The sequence below is a fragment of the Labrus bergylta genome, chromosome 4 (assembly GCF_963930695.1).
Source record: "Labrus bergylta chromosome 4, fLabBer1.1, whole genome shotgun sequence".
In the NCBI taxonomy this organism is placed as follows: domain Eukaryota; kingdom Metazoa; phylum Chordata; class Actinopteri; order Labriformes; family Labridae; genus Labrus; species Labrus bergylta.
In genome coordinates, this window is record NC_089198.1 from 4,547,032 (window position 1) to 4,572,528 (window position 25,497).

Below are 25,497 nucleotides of genomic sequence, written 5' to 3' on the forward strand. Positions count from 1 at the left end.
CGGATACAATGAGCTGTAGTTATTTTTTAAATATCGCCACAGCCCCCGCAACCAACCCAGCCCCAACAGCCCCAACAGCTGCCACAGGCGCAATAGCCAATCCAGCCCCCACCGCCACCCCAGCCCCCATCGCCATCCCAGCCCCAACAGCCCCCACCACCGCAAATCCACGACCAATCTTTGCGAACACTGAAAGGCTCTTCTCTGCCTCTCTTCTAGCCTTCTCTTCCTGTTTGTCCTTCAGTGCTTTCATTTTTTCTGCTAGTTCTTTTTCCATCTCTTCCTTCGCTTCCTTTATTTCTTTCTCATGTTTTTCTTTTATTTCCCTCTCCAGTTCCTCCTTCAATTTGCACTTTTGCTCTTCTTTCTCTTTCAGGATTCGCTGTTTCTCCTTCTTAGTGTCTTCCTCTGCTTCCTTTAGTTCTTTCTCATGTTTTTCTTTTATTTTCCTCTTTAGTTCCTCCTCTTTGCACTTTTGCTTTTCATTCTCTTTCAGGATTCGCTGTTTCTCCTTCTCCGCGTCTTCCTTCGCTTCCTTTATCCTTTGCTCAAATTTTTCCACTATTTTCCTCTCTACTTCCTCCCTCTCTTTCCTCATTTCCTCTTCTTTCTCTTTCAGGATTCTCTGTTTCTCCTCTTCAATCGCCCTCTCTGCCTCCTGAAACATCTCAGTGGTGTAATGGTTTCCTGTGTTCTTTTCTGTTATTTTTCTGATCTTGTTGAGGAGCTCTCTGGTCTGAGAACTATCAGACAGCTTGTTATCAAAGACGTGGTACTGGTCGTTACATTTGGTCACAAGCTCCTGCAGGTCTTCGCTTTTCTTCAAGAACTCCTTAATAGTCCCACTGAGCTGGTCACCATGGGTAAAGAGAACCATGCTGTATTTGTTTGCTTCCTCTCCAAAGATTTTCTGAATCTTCTCCACCGTCTTCTTTTCTTCTTCTGTGAGTCGGCCCAGTTTGATGACAATCAGAAAGATTTGTGGTCCAGGAGAAGCATAAGCCATACACTGGATTATATTTCTACGTGTCGTCTCTTCATCTGTATTGGTGTCAAACAGACCTGGAGTGTCGATGACAGAAACCTTCTGTCCATCCAGCTCACCATACGCCTTAGCACAGTCTGTGGTCACAGATTCAGGGGAGAAAACAGATTCAAAGCACTCGTGTCCCAGGATGGTGTTTCCTGCTGCACTCTTCCCAGCTCCGGTCTTCCCCACCATCACGATCCGGATCTCTTCATTGTTGTACATGTTTGGTTCTGATTGGATGGAAGAAAATAAAGGAACAACATTAAGGACTATAGTTCTCCACTTCTCCACAAACCTGATCTTATACAATTATCCCGTTATTTTTGTTTTGTTTTTTTGAACAACCAGATTTTAGATTCAAGAAAAACTCATCTGATAACTTTAATCCTGTTGGATTAACTTTGACCAAACGGGCCCAGAGGATATTGTCTAGCTAGCTCTAAATGATTATTTTATTATTTCTACTGAAAATTAGTTAACACTTTTTGTTTACTATACAAACTTTACAAACTAACTCAACAGAGCAGCAACACACAGGATCTTCTAAATGTTTCAGGGTCACACTTTAAACCTAAAAAAAGGAAATGTTCCAAATTAAAATGCAAAGAAAGCCACTCGTGGTTTGTAGCATCGGTAACACTTTAAATTAAGGTCACAATAATCACCATTAGCCAGTTGCTTATTAGCATGTTCATAAGTAGCATACTGGCTGTCGTCATTGAGAGCTTTATAGTCAAGTCCGATCAATAAATCTGTCAGACGATAATATCGGCCGATTTTAGCATATCATGTGACTATCGGTACTGGCTAATTTTATCTATGATATGCTTATTTATTTAAGTTCATTCAATTTAAGTTAATTATTTATATATATATATATATATATATATATATATATATATTTTTATAATTGTTTTTCAAATACATGAGCCAGACAGGCACCCCTTTGCAGCCCCAAATTCCTCCATGTTGCTTTAAATTCTATAATTGAGCCTGAATTAGCTGTAAGTGTCTTCTCTACAGTCGCCTTCAGTTGCTCTGCTATCTCTTTTTCCCATGAACTCTGCATGATCATATGATTCAAGTCAAAACCTAAAAGTGATTCATGCCCTTGGCCTCGATTGCCTCCTTTGTTTTCAAGAATCTTGCACACCTTGAATATCCAGTCCTCCTGCAACAAACTCTGCTCACACCTCCACTCAGCGTTTACAAGAAATACCACCAGTTATTTTAATTCATGAAATGAAAAATGCGCATTACTTTCTGAAGGGGAGTTTTGAAGCCAAACGATTGCAGCCCATATATTGGAGATGCTGTCTCAATCCAACTTTTGGTCACCATAGCAACAGGCAAAGAGGTGGAATTGTTTGGGCCTTTAGCCTCCAAGAAAAAAATGAGTGCCCTCCTGCCAGTCAAACGAGCCACGTCCTCAATCTTGCGAATCTCCAAGGGCGTTTTCCCAAAAGGCACAATTTCTTCGTACCATGCCCGAGCACTATTGCTCCCCCCTCCCCTCTTCCCAGCTGGTCTGTGTTCACATCAGTAACATTGCTCCATGCTCGAGTACACTTGTGTATGAACACAGTCCGATACAGCAGTTTGCACTTGACATAGCTGGTTCGCAAATCTGCCAAAAAGCAGAAAGAAGAAGCAACAATGGCAACCACTCGCGGGCCGCTTGCTCATAATTCATAATTCATAGCTCAACAACTTCATAACTTTCTATCAATAAGCAATTATTAGGAGGGTAACGAGGAAACTGCTTAAGTTACACCTACACACTACAAAACCAGTCTAATACAATAAATAGATATGTTCTGGTTAAAATTCTTTGAGAGAGCGTCACAGGTTAGTTTTGGACACTTCATGCTGTTGAATCATACTGCAGATGTTTCCATTAATGTTCCCATTAAATTCATATCAGAGAAGATTGACTACGTTAGAGATGCAGGCAAACTGAGTTTTGGATTTCATCCCCCAGCCTGTTAGAAATTCTGATGTTTTGAGAAATATATTTTTCCATTGTAGCCCCTTTAGAACGGTTTAATATTTGTGCATTATGAATCATGTAATGGTCTCTCTATAAACATAAACTTAGATACAAGTTGTATGCTACTTTATAAATTAAATCTACTGACTCACCTTTATTGACAGCCAAAGTTGGGTGCTGGATAGAGTAGCTGGTGTGTTTGTAAGCTGAAGAAGAAAAGTTTTAAGTCTGTATGTGACAACACTTCTTATAAATGCACAGAGCCTCACCATGTTCACCCCTCCCAGCAGTGATAAAGTGACTAATGTAAAAGTGATTCACGCCCTTGATCATCTCTTTTTGTTTTCAAGAATCTTGTACACCTTGAAAATCCAGTCCTCCTGCAACAAACTCTGCTAACACCAACACTCAGCGTTTACAAGAAATACCACCAGTTATTTTAATTCATGAAATGAAAATGCATCACCCATTACTTTCTGAAGTGGAGTTTTGAATCCAAACAGTTGCTGTCGCTATATTGGAGATGCTGTCTCAAACTTTTGGTCATCATAGGAACCGGCTAAGAGGTGGAATTGTGGGGGCCTTTAGCCTCTTAGCAAAAAAACCTACAAGTGCCCTCCTGTCAGTAAAAAGTGCCACGCCCTTAATTATGCATAGTTCTGAGGGCGTTTTCATATAAGGCATGATTTTTTCGTTCCATGCCCGAGCACTATTGCAGAATTGCCTTTAGCAATAAATGGAAGGCGTGAATCTGTACATTAGCCCTCGCACCCAGCTGTATTACAGTGCATATACACAAGTAATCACCAACAACTGCTTTCTTCAATTCTAACAGTTTAATTAACAAAGCCACATCAATCAAAATCAATTAAACTCAATCAACAACAGCTATTACAAGCTAATCTAAAGCAAACCAAACATTCTAAAGCAAACACTATGGCTGTTTTCAAAACCGTGTACAATACTAGTACGTACTGATTTGGCCAAAATGCAGTATGCAGTATGCAGTATGTGAACAACTGCGAGATCCACAGTATGCCAAAAATACCAGGATGTTATACTGATTTGGGAAAAATGTACAGTATGCATCGGACCAGTCTACCTCGCGTACTGTCTCCCAGAATGCAAAGTGGCAGGTCAATATTTACAGTCAGAGAAACGGCAAAGCGCAGTATTTCGACAGCGGCGGAGACTGAATATAAATGTAAGTACCAATTATCAGTCATGAAGTTATGCCTGCTAACGTAATGCTAAATATCACAACGACGGCAACGCTAGCATGCCATCACCGTATATACACAGGCAACTTTACTATTACGACACAGTAACGTATATTTATTAAATGAATTAAGGGACAGAACAGGACACAATAGGCCCTTATCTGTTGGCGAACCGCCAACGAAATGCCTATTCAGTGGCCGCAGGAATGATCCCAAAAGGGATTTGAGTCAGTGGACGTTAAGTTATTATTGTTCTTAAGTGAGCTTAGCTGCTAGGTAAGTTCACTTATCTACAGAAAGTAGTGTAATAAAGTTACATCTTTGGAGGTACCAGTGTTCTCATACAAATAAGCTTTTACTGTTGTGTTGTGATAGAGAGTTTGTGAAAGAGCGTTCTCTGGTGGGGAAAGTGGACGCGGACGGGAAGATCAAGCACAAGTGGGAGAACCTCAAACAACAATACAAGGTAGGGATAAGTAAGCTGCTGCCTTCCAAAGGTGTGAGATCACCTGCAATGACTTTAATTTTGCCTTTACAGAAGTGCGTGCGTGCGTGCGTGTGTGTGTGTGTGTGTGTGTGTGTGTGTGTGTGTGTGTGTGTCCAAAACACGAGTGAACATGGAGGGAGGAGAGGCCACCGCTGCATCCTGGAAATGGTAGGCCCTGATGGACGAGGCACTGGGTCGGAGGCCTTCAATAACACGTCCGGTCACCATTGACTCTTCAGGATGTAGTGGTGGTCTCTCCTCCCTCCCCTGTACAGAAACTACTAAAACATAGTCACAGACACTCCAAATAGGCAAAATGTGAAACAGGCACTTTTATTAACAGAAAATGTGAACATGCTCATGAAAAATTATATCTGTGAACAAACAAAACCAAAATCTCCATAAATAAAAATAGTGGAAATGATAATATATATATATGTTAGTAGTTATGGTCCTCCAGTGCTTGGATGACCCCAATAGGTGCAGAAACATCTGCTGCCAGCCTGTTCCTCATGTTGTCTCCTGGCATCATCAGGGTGGTTCCAGTGGTCATCACCCTGGTCATGAAAGGCCCCCTCCTCCACCTCTGGCTCCACCAAATCCCCATTGTTGATGGAGAGGTTGTGGAGGAAGACACAGGTCGACACCACTGCAGGACCAAAGGTTGGCTTGATCTACAGGAAAAAGTTTAATGTAGCTGTATAATGAAAGTAAACATGATTGAATAGCTTGCATTAAGCTGCTCTTTTGTTTTCATTATTGTCTCAGAATGTCCATACCTGTATTACTTTGCTGCTTATATTTAATAGCCACTGCTCAGCACTTATTCAACTAGTGTGTACTTAGATTTACACATTAATGCTGTCTCTCACCTCCAGGGCCTTGAGGAAGATGCTGCGCCACCGCGCTTTGGCATGATGCCGGTTGTATCGTGCATGAACAGGGTTTTGCACCGGCTCCCTGAATGGGGTCATCAGGCTGATTGGTGCAGCCAGGCAGGGATACCCCCCATCCCCAACAATACACCAGCCATGAGGGGGTACGTACAGAGAACTCCACCGCAGGACCCTGGCATCGTGGACAGAGCCTGGAAGTCCTGTGAACAAGGGTGATGTATTGTGAATATGTCATGGTACTTGACATGGTACAGGACACATTATGTTGAAAATGCCCGTCTCAAACACTTCTGAAATGTGACATCACAAATTCAATTGTGATTATACAATATCTTTTAAAGTCATTAAAATGTTTACAATCATGACATAAGTAGAAATTCACACATGAATATAATGACGTTGCAGTTGTTGGGTGACAAATACAAATCACAGTAAGTGTGAGTCCTGGTCCACATTCACTTGAATTGTATGTGCAATGACTGCAACACCATTTCTTGTGAAAGTCCAGCAGTGTTAGGTGGACTTAAAGTTAACCCAACCTTCCATAGGTATTAATGTCAGTAAATGATGACTGAATTATAAGTGCTTTTTGGTTACTGATATAATACTGTTGTCAGTTTGCTGTGAAATTCACCGTTTGAATTTAATTCAATGTTAAGAAATGAAGTGGTTACTAATAAACATGCTTGTCACACAATAGTATTTATTGACTTATCTGAGTGTATATACCTTCAATATTTGAGGTGAATTCAAATCAAGGTTCTCCTTTAAATCTGTGACCGAAGGCTGCGCTAAGGCGTATGGTGAGCTGAATAGACAGAAGGTTTCTGTCATCGACACTCCAGGTCTGTTTGACACCAATACAGACGAAGAGAAGACACGTAGAAATATCTCCCAGTGTATGGCTTATGCTTCTCCTGGACCACATATCTTTCTGATTATCATCAAACTGGGCCGACTCACAGAAGAAGAAAAGAAGACGGTGGAGAAGATTCAGAAAATCTTTGGAGAGGAAGCAAACAAATACAGCATGGTTCTCTTTACCCATGGTGACCTGCTCAGAGGGAAACCTATCAAGGAGTTCTTGAAGAAAAGCGAAGACCTGCAGGAGCTTGTGGCCAAATGTAACGACCAGTACCACGTCTTTGATAACAACCTCTCTGATAGTTCTCAGATCAGAGAGCTGCTCAACAAGATCAGAAAGATAACAGAAAAGAACACAGGAAACCATTACACCTCTGAGATGTTTCAGAAGGCAGAGAGGGAGATTGAAGAGAAGAAACAGAGAATCCTGAAAGAGAAAGAAGAGGAAATGTGCAAAGAGAGGGAGGAACTAATGAGGAAAATAGAGCAAAAATATGAGCAAAAGTTAAAGGAAGCTAAGAAAGACACGAAGAAGGCGAAAGAGCTGAAAGAAGCTCTTAAAAAAGAATTAGAAGAGGAAACAAAAGCACTGAATGAAGAACAGTTAAAGACGGCTAGAAGAGCAGCAGAGGGCAGCGCTATAGTGCTCTCAGTGATTGCTGTTGGACTTGCGGCTGCAGTGGCTGTGGGGGCTGTGGTGACTGTGGGGCCTGTGGTGGCTGGGTTGGGTGGGTTGGTTGCGGGGGCTGTGGCGATATTTCAAAAATAACTACAGCTCATTGTATCCGACCTGATGTACATTATAATGTCAGTGTTTAAAACTGATCTGTTGATTCTCAAATTACTCTCGCCTTTTCTTTTAGACATATTTTGAACACAAAACTAAAAGACTAAAGGGACTTTCAGACAGGACGCGGTGGGGGCTACGCGCTGCTGTCAAGACCATTCATTGTCTATGTGTAGCTCTGCACAAAAGCGTATCTGCACTCGGCCGAGCTGAGCTCAGCACAAGGTCTCGTTTGCCAGTTGGACCAATAGTATCTGTCTGCAGTCTGCAAGACCCAATTTCAAATATCTTTATTTATCTGTTAGGAACTTCAGTTGTGTATCAGTGTGCATACAGCTCAGTACAACAAAACAAACAAACAAAAGAACACACACACATACAAGTGGCTGTATTAAAAGCATGACAATTGTTATGAAAGGTTAAAAGAGTGGTGTTAAAAATAAATGAACAAATGGATCAGCCATTCATGAGCCTGATGGATGTGGGCACGAAGCTTGAAATGGCTCTCTTAGTTCTGAAAGTTTGAGATCTGTGTCATCGGTATCTTCTGCCCACTACAATCTTCTAAATGGTGTTTGACCCTGCTGAGGCCGTGTGGCTCGCTTTACTTTGGTTCACCTTCTATTTTTATCAATACAAACAAATAAACTAAGAACATTTTTGAAACACATGACTCAACCAAAGCCGTAGTATCCTCAAAGGTATAGAGAAGAAGCCCTGCAGCCAAAAATGTCATCAAAAATATAAAAGGTTGTGAAAGTAGGTAATAAACCCAAGTAATTTCAGTAAGGAGACATAAATCTCGATGAATATTTAACGATATAAGTTGCATGTCTTATATGATACTTATTTAAACTATCATCTCCGTGCTCTTAAATTACCCTTTTTTAACAGTTGGTAGATAAATAAAATAAACATTGTTTGCTTTAAAAGAAAGCTTATCAACTCTGGTTGTGAAATAACCCTGGTATTACTAACGTATATTTAACTAAATATAAGTTGTCTAAGGAAAATACTCTTGTGTCTGTACTCAAGCCGAACTTTTGCTTGTGCGCTCCCCTTCTGCTCTGCGCCCTACTCCATGGGAGTGCAGCACACACAGCTTCCTATCTGACAGGCAAGTGCAAACAAACAGCTTTAAGTCAAATCAGACACACAGGTGATGACAGGAAGTGAGAGGCAGTGCACCTTTTAAAAAAAGTAAAGTAAATATGTCGTCATCAACAACATCAACAGCTGCTCATGAGAGTTTGAATCAGAATCAAAACCATCCTAAACATCATCATCATCATCATCATCATCATCATCATCAAGGTGTTCATGAAGAGCTTTGTCTTAAAGGTACAAAGGGTCTCTGCAGATCGACATTAAATGGTTTTTATTTGACACATGAATTAAAAATATATATATAATACAAAATGGGTTTTAATCTCCTTGTGATCGTAAGTATCAAAGTTTTAAAGTCTGTAACAATGTTTTTACAATCAAATGTACTTTCATGAAATCAAACTCGTCTTTTCAAGAAAGATTGAATCACAGCTGAGAGGATTTGTTTTCAGTGTCAGATGTTTCAGGTTGGCTTCTATGTTAGAAAAGTCCTTCAATTTTCTCTGAATACTTGTAAAGCAAACTGCATCATCCAAATGTGCTTTAATGTGATTTTTTGCTTCTTCATTTTAATAAAATGTTGTAACAGAGTCTGTAGTTTTATTTGTGAACAAAGAGAGACATGAGACTAGAATTCAGGTTGATCAAGAGGTTTCAATAAATTACAAGTTTCACAGAGCAAAGAAATAAAAACAGTTTTTGTTTTTTAATTGTATATATTTAGTTCATAAAGTAGAAAATCATACCATAACATATTTTAGACTCTTTAATGTCAGAAGTAGATATGATAATGGGGACAGTAAGGGGTTAATAAATGATCCTCTATGATGAACATAATCAGTCCTCCCAAGTCTTGTGATATCACGCATCGATTATTGCAATTCTCTACTGGCAGGTCTTCCTACATGCACGATCAAACCTCTGCAGATGATACAAAATGCAGCAGCACGACTGGTCTTCAACCTTCCTAAAAGAGCACATGTCACTCCGCTGTTCATCTCCTCACACTGGCTCCCAGTTACTGCTCGCATCAAATTTAAAACTCTGCTGCTCGCTTACAAAACAGACACAAAAACGTCTCCTCCTTACTTTAACTCTCTGATCCAGGTCTACACTCCCTCCCCCCCACTACACTCTGCCAATGAAAGACGTCTGATCCAACCTTCACAACAGGGTCCTAAGACGCTGACTAGACTCTTCTCCTATGTCGCCCCCTGGTGGTGGAATGAACTTCCAAACTACATGTGATCTGCAGAGTCCCTCTGCACCTTTAAGAAAAAGCTAAAGACCCAGCTCTTTCATGAATACCTACTAACTTAATGATGATGGTCTCCATATTATTGATGATGATGATGGTAATGATGATGGTTTTTGTTTGATAACGACGACTTATAAGATGGTTTCTATACTGATTAGAGCTCTCAAGAACTGCCCTCAATGTTGTGCTTTGCCTCTGGTCACTTCCTGTCAGCACCTGTGTGTCCAATCAGACTCAAAGCTGATCGTTTGATCTTACTAACATGGCTTGTGTTGTACTTACTCTATTGGAATTGTAGTCCTCCTCGTTTCATCATTACAGTTGTTGATATTTGACTGATCAGTCTATTATCACACTGAGCTGTTACTGCTAATACTACACATACTTTTACCATTATTACTGACACTGTAGCTTTAAATCTATTTTATTCATTGTTGTTGTTGTTGCTCTGTTTGTCTCTCTTCTTCCTGAATCTCCCTCTATCCCACTTTCCAGCTTGGACACAGTGTCATCAGACGGCTGTTCATCATGAGTCTGGATCTGCTCGAGGTTTCTTCCTCTTGAACGGGACATATTATGAAAAATCCACTTGGGTAACCTGAGTGTCTACCGACCCACAAAACGTGAAATAAACCCATCCAGTCCTTTGATTGTGGTCTGCATAAGTCTTACAACACAGACAAAAATTCCCCGTTTCAAATGTTCTCTCCTTGTGACATCACAAGTTGGATTCAGGTAAAACAATAGCCTCCCCTCATATCTCCACCCACACAGAGCGTTCTGAGAGAGCTGGTTTATACAGGGTCACAAACCTGCTCTGGTGCTTGATTCATGTTTTATTTTGACCAAAGCACAGCACAGATGGTGTCGTTAATGTTTAGAGAAATATCTTAGAATACGGTGAATGGAAAAGAAACTCTTGTATTTTCTTCAGGATCAGTGAAAGAATTCCTGGAGCTGCGTGTGAGACAAACCATAAAGGAGATGTGTCAGGAGACGTTGATGCTTTTGATGATCGTGACGACATATATGGATTTAATAAAATGTGCTTTGCCTCTGTGCACTTCCTGTCAGCACCTGTGTGTCCGATCGGACTTAAAGCCGTTCATTATCTCTTACTGACATTGTTTCCTCCTCTTGATGCTCGTTTGTGTTGTTCTTACTCCCTGATGTACGTCATTTCAACAAAAGTGTATTTCTACCAAAAGCATTTAGTTTCTTTTCTTTTCTTTTCTTTTTTAAATACAAAGTGTACTGGTTGTGTACTCACCATTGTGTTGTGATGAACCAGGTATAAAAACTCACTTTTGGCACCAGCAGCCGTTTATTCTGATAATAACAGAAGAAAGATGAGCACGCTCACACAGACACTTTGGTGGTTAACAGCTCTAACATTCACACAGGGACAGGATAATGCAGACAGGACAAACATTTAACGTGTATATAAAATGTAGGTCTCTGTCACAGCCACTTCTTTGGTAGTAAGCTTCAGTATTTACTTAAACAGAGAGCAGAAAATCAAGCTAACTGTTGGTGAAGTCAGCTACACCACGACAACAAATGATGAAGCTGAAACTCAGCTAGAAAAGCATAAAAACATGGAGAGTTGAAATAACTCAACTAAAACAAATCAATATCACCACAAAAGTCTTTGATAATTATTTTAAGAGGATCTCTGAAACATGGCACATTAATAAAACTTACTTTTACTCAGAAAAACTGACTTATTTCATCGTTTTTTAGCGGAGCTCTTAATAAGTCAACTCACCACGGAGAGTGTAACCTGGCAACAGGGCACGGGGCTCATCACGCATGTCTGCAGGGGCCCCAGCAGAGGGCGCTCATGGTACTCACAAGCTAAAAGCTCATGGTCACAAATACATTACTGACAGTATTAACACCAATAAAATAGTCAAATAAGAACAAATTATGGCAAATGAAGGCAAGTGGAATCATTAATGTAGATTATTCACTAAATGATCCCTCTGTTAACTACAGGCCACCGTAACAGGTGTGTTTATTCTGATCAGTTCTACTAACCATTGTGTTATTGCTCTAATATATGCTTCTAATAAATGGTAAAAATGTATTTCTCTGTCTAGTACTAATCCTCCTCCATATTTTCCACATTATTGTCACTGCATTTGTGCTCTAAAAAAATATCCTTTCCAGTGTAAACACAAAGGGCTACTCTTGTATATTTTACAAAGACTTTTAAAAGCCTGTAACTAGTGTAGTAATTGCTTTTCCATTCACTTCTCTCCAGTTGACTCATTCACACTCAACAGATAGAGTCTATAACTGAGAGAGGGCTGTTTGTAAAATAGTGGTAATATTGCAAAATAACACTGGGCTGCAGATTCATGGTAGACTATTTATTAAAACCACATATTAGAACAATGACACAATGGTTAAAAGAATACACACAAGCTTTTTTTAACAGGGTTAATGTTTCCACTTTCAATGATTTACCATAATTTCTTCTTACTTTACTATTTTAATCATGTTAATACTGTCAGTAATGTATTTGTGACCATGAGCTTTAATTTCTATCTTCAGTTTTCTCTATGTTTGTTAGAAATTGTCTGTCTGAATGGGAAATGCTTTTTGCAGCTATGAAACCAGACAGTGACTTTCTCAGCAGAAACAGCGTCCTTGCTTGCAAGAATGTTAGTTTAACAAGCAGGGGCCGAATCCAGATGTTTTTCCCTGGCGCCCCAAATGCAGCGGTGAAATCAAATTGTGCACATACACGATCAATCAATCAGACATTATTTGTATGGCGCTAATTCATAATAAATGTGATCTCAAGACACTTCACAGAAAGAGCAGATTAAGACCTTACTCTTTGTTATATATTGTTACAAAGACCCAACATTAATCCATCATGAGCACTAAGCAACATTTAGCAAAGTTACAGTGGAGAGGAAAAACTTATTTTAAGAGGCAGAAACCTCGAGCAGATCCAGACTCATGATGAACAGCCGTCTGATGACACTGTGTCCGGGTTGGAAAGTGTGATAGAGGGAGATTCAGGAAGAAGAGAGACAAACAGCAACAACAACAACAATGAATAAAATAGATTTAAAGCTACAGTGTCAGTAATAATGGTAAAAGTATGTGTAGTATTAGCAGTAACAGCTCAGTGTGATAATAGACTGATCAGTCAAATATTAACAACTCATCATAGAGGATCATTTATTAACCCCTTACTGTCCCCATTATCATATCTACTTCTGACATTAAAGAGTCTAAAATATGTTATGGTATGATTTTCTACTTTATGAACTAAATATATACAATTAAAAATCAAAACTGTTTTTTATTTTGCTCTGTGAAACTTGTAATTTATTGAATCCTCTTGATCAACCTGAATTCTAGTCTCACGTCTCTCTTTGTTCACAAATAAAACTACAGACTCTGTTACAACATTTTATTAAAATGAAGAAGCAAAAAATCACATTAAAGCACATTTGGATGATGCAGTTTGCTTTACAAGTATTCAGAGAAAATTGAAGGACTTTTCTAACATAGAAGCCAACCTGAAACATCTGACACTGAAAACAAATCCTCTCAGCTGTGATTCAATCTTTCTTGAAAAGACGAGTTTGATTTCATGAAAGTACATTTGATTGTAAAAACATTGTTACAGACTTTAAAACTTTGATACTTAAGATCACAAGGAGATTAAAACCCATTTTGTATTATATATATATTTTTAATTCATGTGTCAAATAAAAAACATTTAATGTCGATCTGCAGAGACCCTTTGTACCTTTAAGACAAAGCTCTTCATGAACACCTTGATGATGATGATGATGATGATGATGATGATGTTTAGGATGGTTTTGATTCTGATTAAAACTCTCATGAGCAGCTGTTGATGTTGTTGATGACGACATATTTACTTTACTTTTTTTAAAAGGTGCACTGCCTCTCACTTCCTGTCATCACCTGTGTGTCTGATTTGACTTAAAGCTGTTTGTTTGCACTTGCCTGTCAGATAGGAAGCTGTGTGTGCTGCACTCCCATGGAGTAGGGCGCAGAGCAGAAGGGGAGCGCACACGAGCAAAAAGCAACGGTGCACATTGCTAGGTTACAGAAACATTAGTCGGGAAAATAGTTACTTTTTGGTGCACAGTGTGTTTGTATCTGTTCACTATTCAGTAGAAAACTCTGATCTTTAACTGAGGAGGAGGAGGAGGAGCTGTTACGGTTTGTATTTAGACCCAAAAGCAGACACGGCAGCAAAACTGAAGGGTTTGAGGTTTTATTGCAGGGCTAGGTATCAGTGAATGGCTGACTGGCTGGCTGGTAGTGACGGCGTGGAGGAGTCTTATGGAGTTAGCTGGTTCCGTAGGCAGACAGGTAATTGGTTGAGTTGTCTGAGAGGAGAGCAGACTGGAGGAGATGACACCGGTGAAAATCTGGACAACAAGAGAGAAAATCTGTTAGGACTCACTGGAACAACACTTGGAATAAACTCTAACAAATGTTAAGAGCAGCCGATCATAGCTACCACTTCAGTAGACTCAATAATCTGGCAATGAGTCGAGTTGAACCCTGGGTCTTAGTCTGAGGCAGATAAGAAGATGAGTTGCAGGTGTGAGTAGTCACCAGGTGTTTGATTGAAGCCACGCCCTCCAGAGACACACACACACACACACACACACACACACACACACACACACACACACACACACACACACACACACACACACACAGACAGAGGGGGAGGGGACACAAGGGATACACAGAGAAACAGGATCACAGCCAGAGCCGTGACAGGAGCTAGCAGCACAGGAGGAGAGGGTGTGTGTTCATGAGATCCTCAGGGCACAACAGGATTTGGGAGAGTTTAGTCTCGTCCAGGAAATGCAGCTCTATGACGACCGCTTCACAAGCACGTTAACATTTCAGCCTATGCTGCTGTTTTAAACACAGCTGGTACGCCAAAACTGTCGGACAGGTCTTTACATAAGAGAGCTCTCTCTGGGACCCCGTTTGTTGTGAACTGATCTTCCCTCCTATTGAGAGGGGTCTGTCTGCAGGCTGCAAGAGAGGGGGGGAACGTGTACCTATCCAAATCTCAGCAGAGAACCACGTGAGATGTCTAAAACGATGATTTTGGCCGCCAAAGAAACACAGAAGTTGTGGGCAAAATTTTGGCTTGAGTACAGACACAAGAGTATTTTCCTTAGACAACTTATATTTGGTTAAATATACGTTAGTAATACCAGGGTTATTTCACTACCAGAGTTGATAAGCTTTCTTTTAAAGCAAACGATGTGGATTTTATTTAAACAATGTTTATTTTATTTATCTACCAACTGTTAAAAAAGGGTCATTTAAGAGCACGGAGATGATAGTTTAAATAAGTATCATATGTGACATGCAACTTTAAATATTCATAGAGAATTATGTCTCCTTACTGAAATTACTTGAGTTTATTATTGTTACATGTCTGGACATACATAAAGGTGTGAATAACTTTACCTATAACAGAAGCTCACCACCCATTAGTTAACGTGGTCATTCCAGAATTGGAGGACAATTTAGCCATCAAAAAAAATTAACATTTGTTTTCCAAATTTCTGTTAAATATTTAAAAAACACAAGTAATAAACCATCAAATAATGTGATTCGTCCAGCTCAGGCATCAAAGACACATTTTTTATTCGGTGTTTTCTTTGTTTTGTGCTGCGTTTGGTGCAACCCTGTTACAGATACTCAGGAACCTGTAAAACGTGTATTTTTAAATATTGCTTAAAAAACCCTTCACATTAAATAAACAGAGGCACATTTACATTGAATACTGATTTAAGAAAATCATTTAAGATTATTTTGATAAAAAATGACATGGTAACAGGGTCAAAGAGTAACAGGGGTGAATGGATACATTACTTTAGACTATAAGTCATGACATAAATGTAATAAATAAACACAGGATAACAGGAACATTGGTGATATTATTTTAAAGGTTTCACAATAGGTGTAAAAGAACTCTGTAAAAAGCCTGTTGCTCTTATTTTAGTAACAGGGTTGTAAATCTGTGCTAATGCTCAAACTTTTTCTTACTGGTAGATGCTACCTGTACTAGCAGTTATGCTAGCTGGCAAAGGACAATCTAAGATATATAAAGAAAAAAAAGAAAATTGTCTTATTCTGATCAAATCAGTAACAGGGTTGAGTTGGTTTCAGTGACACACTCAATTTAGACTGAGAATGTGAAAAATAGAAGCGAGCACTTAAATTTGGTCTAGCCATGGTGTTAGCATGTAGCTTAAAGATGTCATTTCTGCTGAATCATGTTGTTTCCTGTTCTTAGTCTTCTTCTGCATTGCTTAAATTGTTTTGGTAACAGGGTTGCACGCATGTTGTGGGACACAACCTTGAGGCATAATTACTATTATTAAAAATATGTTCATGGTTAAACAAACAGTATCAGCAATTACAAGAGAAATATATTAATAAAATCATGTAAAAAAAAAAAAAGTCAATTTAAAAATGTATTTTAACTGTTACATTTGATATTAAAGCTGGCCATTGAGAGGGTGGGACAAGAGAATACAGCCACTTTTAGGGGTGCTTGGGAGATATTTGGTTTTTAAAACCACTTTCACCACAACTCTCTTTACATGTTGTCTCAGGACACATACAATTTACACAATAACTGGTGTGTTTTGGGATTTTTTGCACAAATAATTTTAATTTTCATGGGTGGGACAGAAAACTTTCCTAGAACTATGTGAGGGCTCGCTCCCTACCAGCTGCTAGTCTACTCTTTCCTAGTACTGGAGCTATGTAAAATTACTCCACTAACACCCTGTCGAGAAGAGAAGACTTATATAACCGCATAGCTCTAGGATTATCTGCCTCACATTCATTTCTAGAATCATTAGATTCAAGTATAATCCTTGATTCAGGACCCTAGATTAGCCCCCGGAGAGGGATTAACTGCAACCCTCCTCACTCGGAGAGTAGAAGTGTGCCGTGGTGTGACTGCTCATGCTTACCTCCCGAGGTTCACGCGGCGTCCTTAAGAGAGGCTCAGGTCTTAGTGGTGTGAATGATTTCAGTCAGAAAATGATTTCAAAAAGCTTCAGAAAATTTATTGAAAAAACTTCAAAAGATATTCAAAATGCAAATACAAAACAGTAAAAGTAAAAATATAAAAATGTAAAAAGTGAAATACAAATTTAAAAGCTTAAACTCGAGAGAGTAGACACTTGAGGTTTTAAAAGATCTCGGTCTCAAAGACTAAGTCCCAAAACGGGGATTTAAAAGTCAGAGTGATGTGGAGCCCTTTAGAAGAACTAAAGCTTTTCCACAGCACTTTTATAGCCAAACTGTCTCTTTTCTCCAAGATTCTGTAAAACCTCAACAATGCAGATTAGCAGACGCGTGATACATCCGCAGGTGATACCAAGTTCATATGTGGTTTTAGCTTGAAGACCGTGAACCAGGCAGATTCGCAGAAGCGTTATACACCCACGAGTTTGTATGTGGTTTTGCTCAAAGCATGGCACACTTGTTCTGACCTCACAGGTGCGTAGGCGCCGTGGCATGATTGACAGGATATGTTAAAGCAAAGAAAGTAGTTATGACTATATGATATATAAGTTAAATGATAAATGGATTAAATGATAATAAAAGAAAAGAACACATCGGGTAAAAACAAATTCATCAATTGCATAACTCTGATCTTTCAACATCACATACTTTCACCATTTTTATATTTTTGATGACATTTTGTGGATGAAAATAAAAATCGTCCTTTTTTTCAAACACTGACATTATAATGTACATCAGGTCGGATACAACGAGCTGTAGTTATTTTTTAAATATCGCCACAGCCTCCTCAACCAACTCAACCAACCTAACAGCAGCAGCCCACACCGCCGCAAGTCCACGAGCAATCTTTGCGAGCACTGAAAGGCTCTTCTCTGCCTCTCTTCTAGCCTTCTCTTCCTGTTCTTCCTCCAGTGCTTTCCTTTTCTCTTTTAGTTCTTTTTCCATCTCTTCCTTCGCTTCTTTTAATTCTTTCTCATGTTTTTCTTTTATTTTCCTCTCCAGTTCCTCCTTCAATTTGCACTTTTGCTCTTCTTTCTCTTTCAGGATTCGCTGTTTCTCCTTCTCCGCGTCTTCCTTCGCTTCCTTTATCCTTTGCTCATATTTTTCCTCTATTTTCCTCTCCACTTCCTTCCTCTCTTTCCTCATTTCCTCTTCTTTCTCTTTCAGGATTCTCTGTTTCTCCTCTTGAATCGCCCTATCTGCCTCCTGAAACATCTCAGTGGTGTAATGGTTTCCTGTGTTCTTTTCTGTTATCTTTCTGATCTTGTTGAGGAGCTCATTGACCTGAGAACTATCAGAGAGGTTGTTATCAAAGACGTGGTACTGGTCGTTACATTTGGCCACAAGCTCCTGCAGGTCTTCGCTTTCCTTCAAGATCTCTTCGATAGGTTTCCCACTGAGCAGGTCACCATGGGTAAAGAGAACCATGCTGTATTTGTTTGCTTCCTCTCCAAAGATTTTCTGAATCTTCTCCACCGTCTTCTTTTCTTCTTCTGTGAGTCGGCCCAGTTTGATGACAATCAGAAAGATTTGTGGTCCAGGAGAAGCATAAGCCATACACTGGATTATATTTCTACGTGTCGTCTCTTCATCTGTATTGGTGTCAAACAGACCTGGAGTGTCGATGACAGAAACCTTCTGTCCATCCAGCTCACCATACGCCTTAGCGCAGCCTTCGGTCACAGATTTAAAGGAGAAGCTTGATTTGAATTCTTCCTTTCCCAGGATGGTGTTTCCTGCTGCACTCTTCCCAGCTCCGGTCTTCCCCACCATCACGATCCGGATTTCTTCATTGTTGTACATGGTTGGATCTGATTGGATGGAAAAAAAAAATAAAGAACAACTTTGATTATCCAAACCTGATCTTATACAATTATCCCGTTATTTTTGTTTTGTTTTTTTGAACAACCAGATTTTAGATTCAAGAAAAACTCATCTGATAACTTTAATCCTGTTGGATTAACTTTGACCAAACGGGCCCAGAGGATATTGTCTAGCTAGCTCTAAATGATTATTTTACTATTTCTACTGAAAAATAGTTACCACTTTTTGTTTAACTTTACAAACTAACTCAACAGAGCAGCAACACACATGATCTTCTAAATGTTTCAGAGTCACACTTTAAACCTAAAAAAAGGAAATGTTCCAAATTAAAATGCAAAGAAAGCCACTCGGGGTTTGGAGCATCGGTAACACTTTAAATTAAGGTCACAATAATCACCATTAGCCAGTTGCTTATTAGCAGGTTCATTAGTAGCATACTGGCTGTTGTCATTGAGAGCTTTATAGTCAAATCCTATCAATAGATCTGTCAGACGATAATATCGGCCGATTTTAGCATATCATGTGACTATCGGTACTGGCTAATTTTATCTATGATATGCTTATTTATTTAGGTTCATTCAATTTAAGTTAATTATTTATATATATATATATATTTTTATAATTGTTAATTTTCATAAATTGTTTTTCAAATACATGAGCCAGACAGGCACCCCTTTGCAGCCCCAAATTCCTCCATGTTGCTTTAAATTCTATAATTGAGCCTGAATTAGCTGTAAGTGTCTTCTCTACAGTCGCCTTCAGTTGCTCTGCTATCTCTTTTTCCCATGAACTCTGCATGATCATATGATTCAAGTCAAAACCTAAAAGTGATTCATGCCCTTGGCCTCGATTGCCTCCTTTGTTTTCAAGAATCTTGCACACCTTGAATATCCAGTCCTCCTGCAACAAACTCTGCTCACACCTCCACTCAGCGTTTACAAGAAATACCACCAGTTATTTTAATTCACGAAATGAAAAATGCGCATTACTTTCTGAAGGGGAGTTTTGAAGCCAAACGATTGCAGCCCATATATTGGAGATGCTGTCTCAATCTAACTTTTGGTCACCATAGCAACAGGCAAAGAGGTGGAATTGTTTGGGCCTTTAGCCTCCAAGAAAAAAATGAGTGCCCTCCTGCCAATCAAATGAGCCACGTCCTCAATCTTGCGAATCTCCAAGGGCGTTTTCCCAAAAGGCACAATTTCTTCGTACCATGCCCGAGCACTATTGCTCCCCCCTCCCCTCTTCCCAGCTGGTCTGTGTTCACATCAGTAACATTGCTCCATGCTCGAGTACACTTGTGTATGAACACAGTCCGATACAGCAGTTTGCACTTGACATAGCTGGTTCGCAAATCTGCCAAAAAGCAGAAAGAAGAAGCAACAATGGCAACCACTCGCGGGCCGCTTGCTCATAATTCATAATTCATAGTTCAACAACTTCATAACTTTCTATCAATAAGCAATTATTAGGAGGGTAACGAGGAAACTGCTTAAGTTACACATACGCACTACAAATCCAGTCTAATACAATAAATCCCTCTTTTTTTTAAGATGATATGTTCTGGTTAAAATTCTTTGAGAGAGCGTCACAAGTTAGTTTTGGACACTTCATGCTGTTGAATCATACTGCAGATGTTTCCATTAATGTTCCCATTAAATTCATATCAGAGAAGATTGACTACGTTAGAGATGCAGGCAAACTGAGTTTTGGATTTCATCCCCCAGCCTGTTAGAAATTCTGATGTTTTGAGAAATATATTTTTCCATTGTAGCCCCTTTAGAACGGTTTAATATTTGTGCATTATGAATCATGTAATGGTCTCTCTATAAACATAAACTTAGATACAAGGTGTATGCTACTTTATAAATTAGATCTACTGACTCATCTTTATTGACAGCCAAAGTTGGGTGCTGGATAGAGTAGCTGGTGTGTTTGTAAGCTGAAGAAGAAAAGTTTTAAGTCTGTATGTGACAACACTTCTTATAAATGCACAGAGCCTCACCATGTTCACCCCTCCCAGCAGCGATAAAGTGATTCACGCCCTTGATCAACTCTTTTTGTTTTCAAGAATCTTGTACACCTTGAATATCCAGTCCTCCTGCAACAAACTCTGCTAACACCAACACTCAGCGTTTACAAGAAATACCACCAGTTATTTTTAATTCATGAAATGAAAATGCGTCACCCATTACTTTCTGAAGTGGAGTTTTGAATCCAAACAGTTGCTGTCGATATATTGGAGATGCTGTTTCAAACTTTTGGTCATCATAGGAACCGGCTAAGAGGTGGAATTGTGGGGGCCTTTAGCCTCTTAGCAAAAAAACCTACAAGTGCCCTCCTGTCAGTAAAAAGTGCCACGCCCTTAATTATGCATAGTTCTGAGGGCGTTTTCATATAAGGCATGATTTTTTCGTACAATGCCCGAGCACTATTGCAGAATTGCCTTTAGCAATAAATGGAAGGCGTGAATCTGTACATTAGCCCTCGCACCCAGCTGTATTACAATGCATATACACAAGTAATCACCAACAACTGCTTTCTTCAATTCTAACAGTTTAATTAACAAAGCCACATCAATCAAAATCAATTAAACTCAATCAACAACAGCTATTACAAGCTAATCTAAAGCAAACCAAACATTCTAAAGCAAACACTATGGCTGTTTTCAAAACCGTGTACAATACTAGTACGTACTGATTTGGCCAAAATGCAGTATGCAGTATGCAGTATGTGAACAACTGCGAGATCCACAGTATGCCAAAAATACCAGGATGTTATACTGATTTGGGAAAAATGTACAGTATGCATCGGACCAGTCTACCTCGCGTACTGTCTCCCAGAATGCAAAGTGGCAGGTCAATATTTACAGTCAGAGAAACGGCAAAGCGCAGTATTTCGACAGCGGCGGAGACTGAATATAAATGTAAGTACCAATTATCAGTAATGAAGTTATGCCTGCTAACGTAATGCTAAATATCACAACGACGGCAACGCTAGCATGCCATCACCGTATATACACAGGCAACTTTACTATTACGACACAGTAACGTATATTTATTAAATGAATTAAGGGACAGAACAGGACACAATAGGCCCTTATCTGTTGGCGAACCGCCAACGAAATGCCTATTCAGTGGCCGCAGGAATGATCCCAAAAGGGATTTGAGTCAGTGGACGTTAAGTTATTATTGTTCTTAAGTGAGCTTAGCTGCTAGGTAAGTTCACTTATCTACAGAAAGTAGTGTAATAAAGTTACATCTTTGGAGGTACCAGTGTTCTCATACAAATAAGCTTTTACTGTTGTGTTGTGATAGAGAGTTTGTGAAAGAGCGTTCTCTGGTGGGGAAAGTGGACGCGGACGGGAAGATCAAGCACAAGTGGGAGAACCTCAAACAACAATACAAGGTAGGGATAAGTAAGCTGCTGCCTTCCAAAGGTGTGAGATCACCTGCAATGACTTTAATTTTGCCTTTACAGAAGTGCGTGCGTGCGTGCGTGCGTGCGTGCGTGCGTGCGTGCGTGCGTGCGTGCGTGCGTGCGTGCGTGCGTGCGTGCGTGCGTGTGTCCAAAACACGAGTGAACATGGAGGGAGGAGAGGCCACCGCTGCATCCTGGAAATGGTATGCCCTGATGGACGAGGCACTGGGTCGGAGACCTTCTATAACACGTCCGGTCACCATTGACTCTTCAGGATGTAGTGGTGGTCTCTCCTCCCTCCCCTGTACAGAAACTACTAAAACATAGTCACAGACTTTCCAAATAGGCAAAATGTGAAACAGGCACTTTTATTAACAGAAAATGTGAACATGCTCATGAAAAATTATATTTGTGAACAAACAAAACCAAAATCTCCATAAATAAAAATAGTGGAAATGATAATATAAATATATGTTAGTAGTTATGGTCCTCCAGTGCTTGGATGACCCCAATAGGTGCAGAAACATCTGCTGCCAGCCTGTTCCTCATGTTGTCCCCTGGCAGTTGATCATCAGGGTGGTTCCAGTGGTCATCACCCTGGTCATGAAAGGCCCCCTCCTCCACCTCTGGCTCCACCAAATCCCCATTGTTGATGGAGAGGTTGTGGAGGAAGACACAGGTCGACACCACTGCAGGACCAAAGGTTGGCTTGATCTACAGGAAAAAGTTTAATGTAGCTGTATAATGAAAGTAAACATGATTGAATAGCTTGCATTAAGCTGCTCTTTTATTTTCATTATTGTCTCAGAATGTCCATACCTGTATTACTTTGCTGCTTATATTTAATAGCCACTGCTCAGCACTTATTCAACTAGTGTGTACTTAGATTTACACATTAATGCTGTCTCTCACCTCCAGGGCCTTGAGGAAGATGCTGCGCCACCGCGCTTTGGCATGATGCCGGTTGTATCGTGCATGAACAGGGTTTTGCACCGGCTCCCTGAATGGGGTCATCAGGCTGATTGGTGCAGCCAGGCAGGGATACCCCCCATTCCCAACAATACACCAGCCATGAGGGGGTACGTACAGAGAACTCCACCACAGGACCCTGGCATCGTGGACAGAGCCTGGAAGTCCTGTGAACAAGGGTGATGTATTGTGAATATGTCATGGTACTTGACATGGTACAGGACACATTATGTTGAAAATGCCCATCGCAAACACTTCTGAAATGTGACATCACAAATTCAATTGTGATTATACAATATCTTTTAAAGTCATTAAAATGTTTACAATCATGACATAAGTAGAAATTCACACATGAACATAATGACGTTGCAGTTGTTGGGTGACAAATACAAATCACAGTAAGTGTGAGTCCTGGTCCACATTCACTTGAATTGTATGTGCAATGACTGCAACACCATTTCTTGTGAAAGTCCAGCAGTGTTAGGTGGACTTAAAGTTAACCCAACCTTCCATAGGTATTAATGTCAGTAAATGATGACTGAATTATAAGTGCTTTTTGGTTACTGATATAATACTGTTGTCAGTTTGCTGTGAAATTCACCGTTTGAATTTAATTCAATGTTAAGAAATGAAGTGGTTACTAATAAACATGCTTGTCACACAATAGTATTTATTGACTTATCTGAGTGTATATACCTTCAATATTTGAGGTGAATTCAAATCAAGGTTCTCCTTTAAATCTGTGACCGAAGGCTGCGCTAAGGCGTATGGTGAGCTGGATAGACAGAAGGTTTCTGTCATCGACACTCCAGGTCTGTTTGACACCAAGACAGACGAAGAGACGACACGTAGAAATATAATCCAGTGTATGGCTTATGCTTCTCCTGGACCCCATATCTTTCTGATTGTCATCAAACTGGACCGACTCACAGTCCAAATCTTTGGAGAGGAAGCAAACAAATACAGCATGGTTCTCTTTACCCATGGTGACCTGCTCAGTGGGAAACCTATCAAGGAGTTCTTGAAGAAAAGCGAAGACCTGCAGAAGCTTGTGGCCAAATGTAACGACCAGTACCACGTCTTTGATAACACGATCTCTGATAGTTCTCAGACCAGAGAGCTCCTCAACAAGATCAGAAAGATAACAGAAAAGAACACAGGAAACCATTACACCTCTGAGATGTTTCAGGAGGCAGAGAGGGCGATTGAAGAGGAGAAACAGAGAATCCTGAAAGAGAAAGAAGAGCAAATGTGCAAAGAGAGGGAGGAACTAATGAGGAAAATAGAGCAAAAATATGAGCAAAAGTTAAAAGAAGCTAAGAAAGACGCGAAGAAGGCGAAAGAGCTGAAAGAAGCTCTTAAAAAAGAATTAGAAGAGGAAACAAAAGCACTGAATGAAGAACAGTTAAAGACGGCTAGAAGAGCAGCAGAGGGCAGCGCTATAGTGGTCTCAGTGATTGCTGTTGGACTTGCGGCTGCGGTGGCTGTGGGGGCTGTGGTGACTGTGGGGCCTGTGGTGACTGTGGGGGCTGTGGTGACTGTGGGGCCTGTGGGGGCTGTGGGGGTTTTGGGGGGTGTGGTGACTGTGGGGGCTGTGGGGGCTGTGGTGACTGTGGGGGATGTGGGGGCTGTGGGGGTTTTGGGGGCTGTGGTGATATTAGAATAACTACAGCTCATTGTATCCGACCTGATGTACATTATAATGTCAGTGTTTAAAACTGATCTGTTGATTCTCAAATTACTCTCGCCTTTTCTTTTAGACATATTTTGAACACAAAACTAAAAGACTAAAGGGACTTTCAGACAGGACGCGGTGGGGGCTACGCGCTGCTGTCAAGACCATTCATTGTCTATGTGTAGCTCCGCACAAGAGCGTATCTGCACTCGGCCGAGCTGAGCTCAGCACAAGGTCTTGTTTGCCAGTTGGACCAATAGTATCTGTCTGCAGTCTGCAAGACCCAATTTCAAATATCTTTATTTATCTGTTAGGAACTTCAGTTGTGTAAAAAAAGCATCAGTGTGCATACAGCTCAGTACAACAAAACAAACAAACAAAAGAACACACACACATACAAGTGGCTGTATTAAAAGCATGACAATTGTTATGAAAGGTTAAAAGAGTGGTGTTAAAAATAAATGAACAAATGGATCAGCCATTCATGAGCCTGATGGATGTGGGCACGAAGCTTGAAATGGCTCTCTTAGTTCTGAAAGTTTGAGATCTGTGTCATCGGTATCTTCTGCCCACTACAATCTTCTAAATGGTGTTATATATATTTTTTTAAATTTATATTTTATATAAATATATTAATAAAATCATGTAAAAAAAAGAAAGTAAATTTAAAAACATATTTTAACTGTTACATTTGATATTAAAGCTGGCCATTGAGAGGGTGGGACAAGAGAATACAGCCACTTTTAGGGGTGCTTGGGAGATATTTGGGTTTTAAAACCACTTTCACCACAACTCTCTTTACATGTTGTCTCAGGACACATACAATTTACACAATAACTGGTGTGTTTTGGGATTTTTTGCATAAATAATTTTAATTTTCATGGGTGGGACAGAAA

The 25,497-nt window shown here is 39.9% G+C and overlaps 1 protein-coding gene, 1 long non-coding RNA gene and 1 pseudogene across 2 annotated transcripts; all 3 read right to left on the reverse strand.

Moving 5' to 3' along the window:
* Positions 1-4,793, reverse strand: part of LOC109978901 (GTPase IMAP family member 7-like) — a 75,318-nt pseudogene extending 70,525 nt beyond the window's left edge.
* Positions 4,794-13,058: 8,265 nt separating this feature from the next.
* LOC114919756 (uncharacterized) lies at positions 13,059-15,072 on the reverse strand. Its single transcript, XR_003808136.2, has 2 exons — positions 14,159-15,072; positions 13,059-14,066 (listed from the first exon to the last, which is right to left on the reverse strand). It is a non-coding gene; the product is annotated as an uncharacterized lncRNA (long non-coding RNA).
* A 2,400-nt stretch (positions 15,073-17,472) lies between these two features.
* On the reverse strand, positions 17,473-19,197 carry LOC136178921 (GTPase IMAP family member 9-like). The gene has a single exon (XM_065953358.1). The coding sequence runs from the start codon at positions 18,514-18,516 to the stop codon at positions 17,473-17,475; it is 1,044 nt and encodes a 347-aa protein (XP_065809430.1). The 5' UTR covers positions 18,517-19,197.
* Positions 19,198-25,497: the final 6,300 nt, after the last annotated feature.

Bases quoted from the DNA above. Each gene is read 5' to 3' on its own strand.
- LOC136178921 (XM_065953358.1), bottom strand. From the start codon at position 18,516: ATGTACAACAATGAAGAAATCCGGATCGTGATGGTGGGGAAGACCGGA.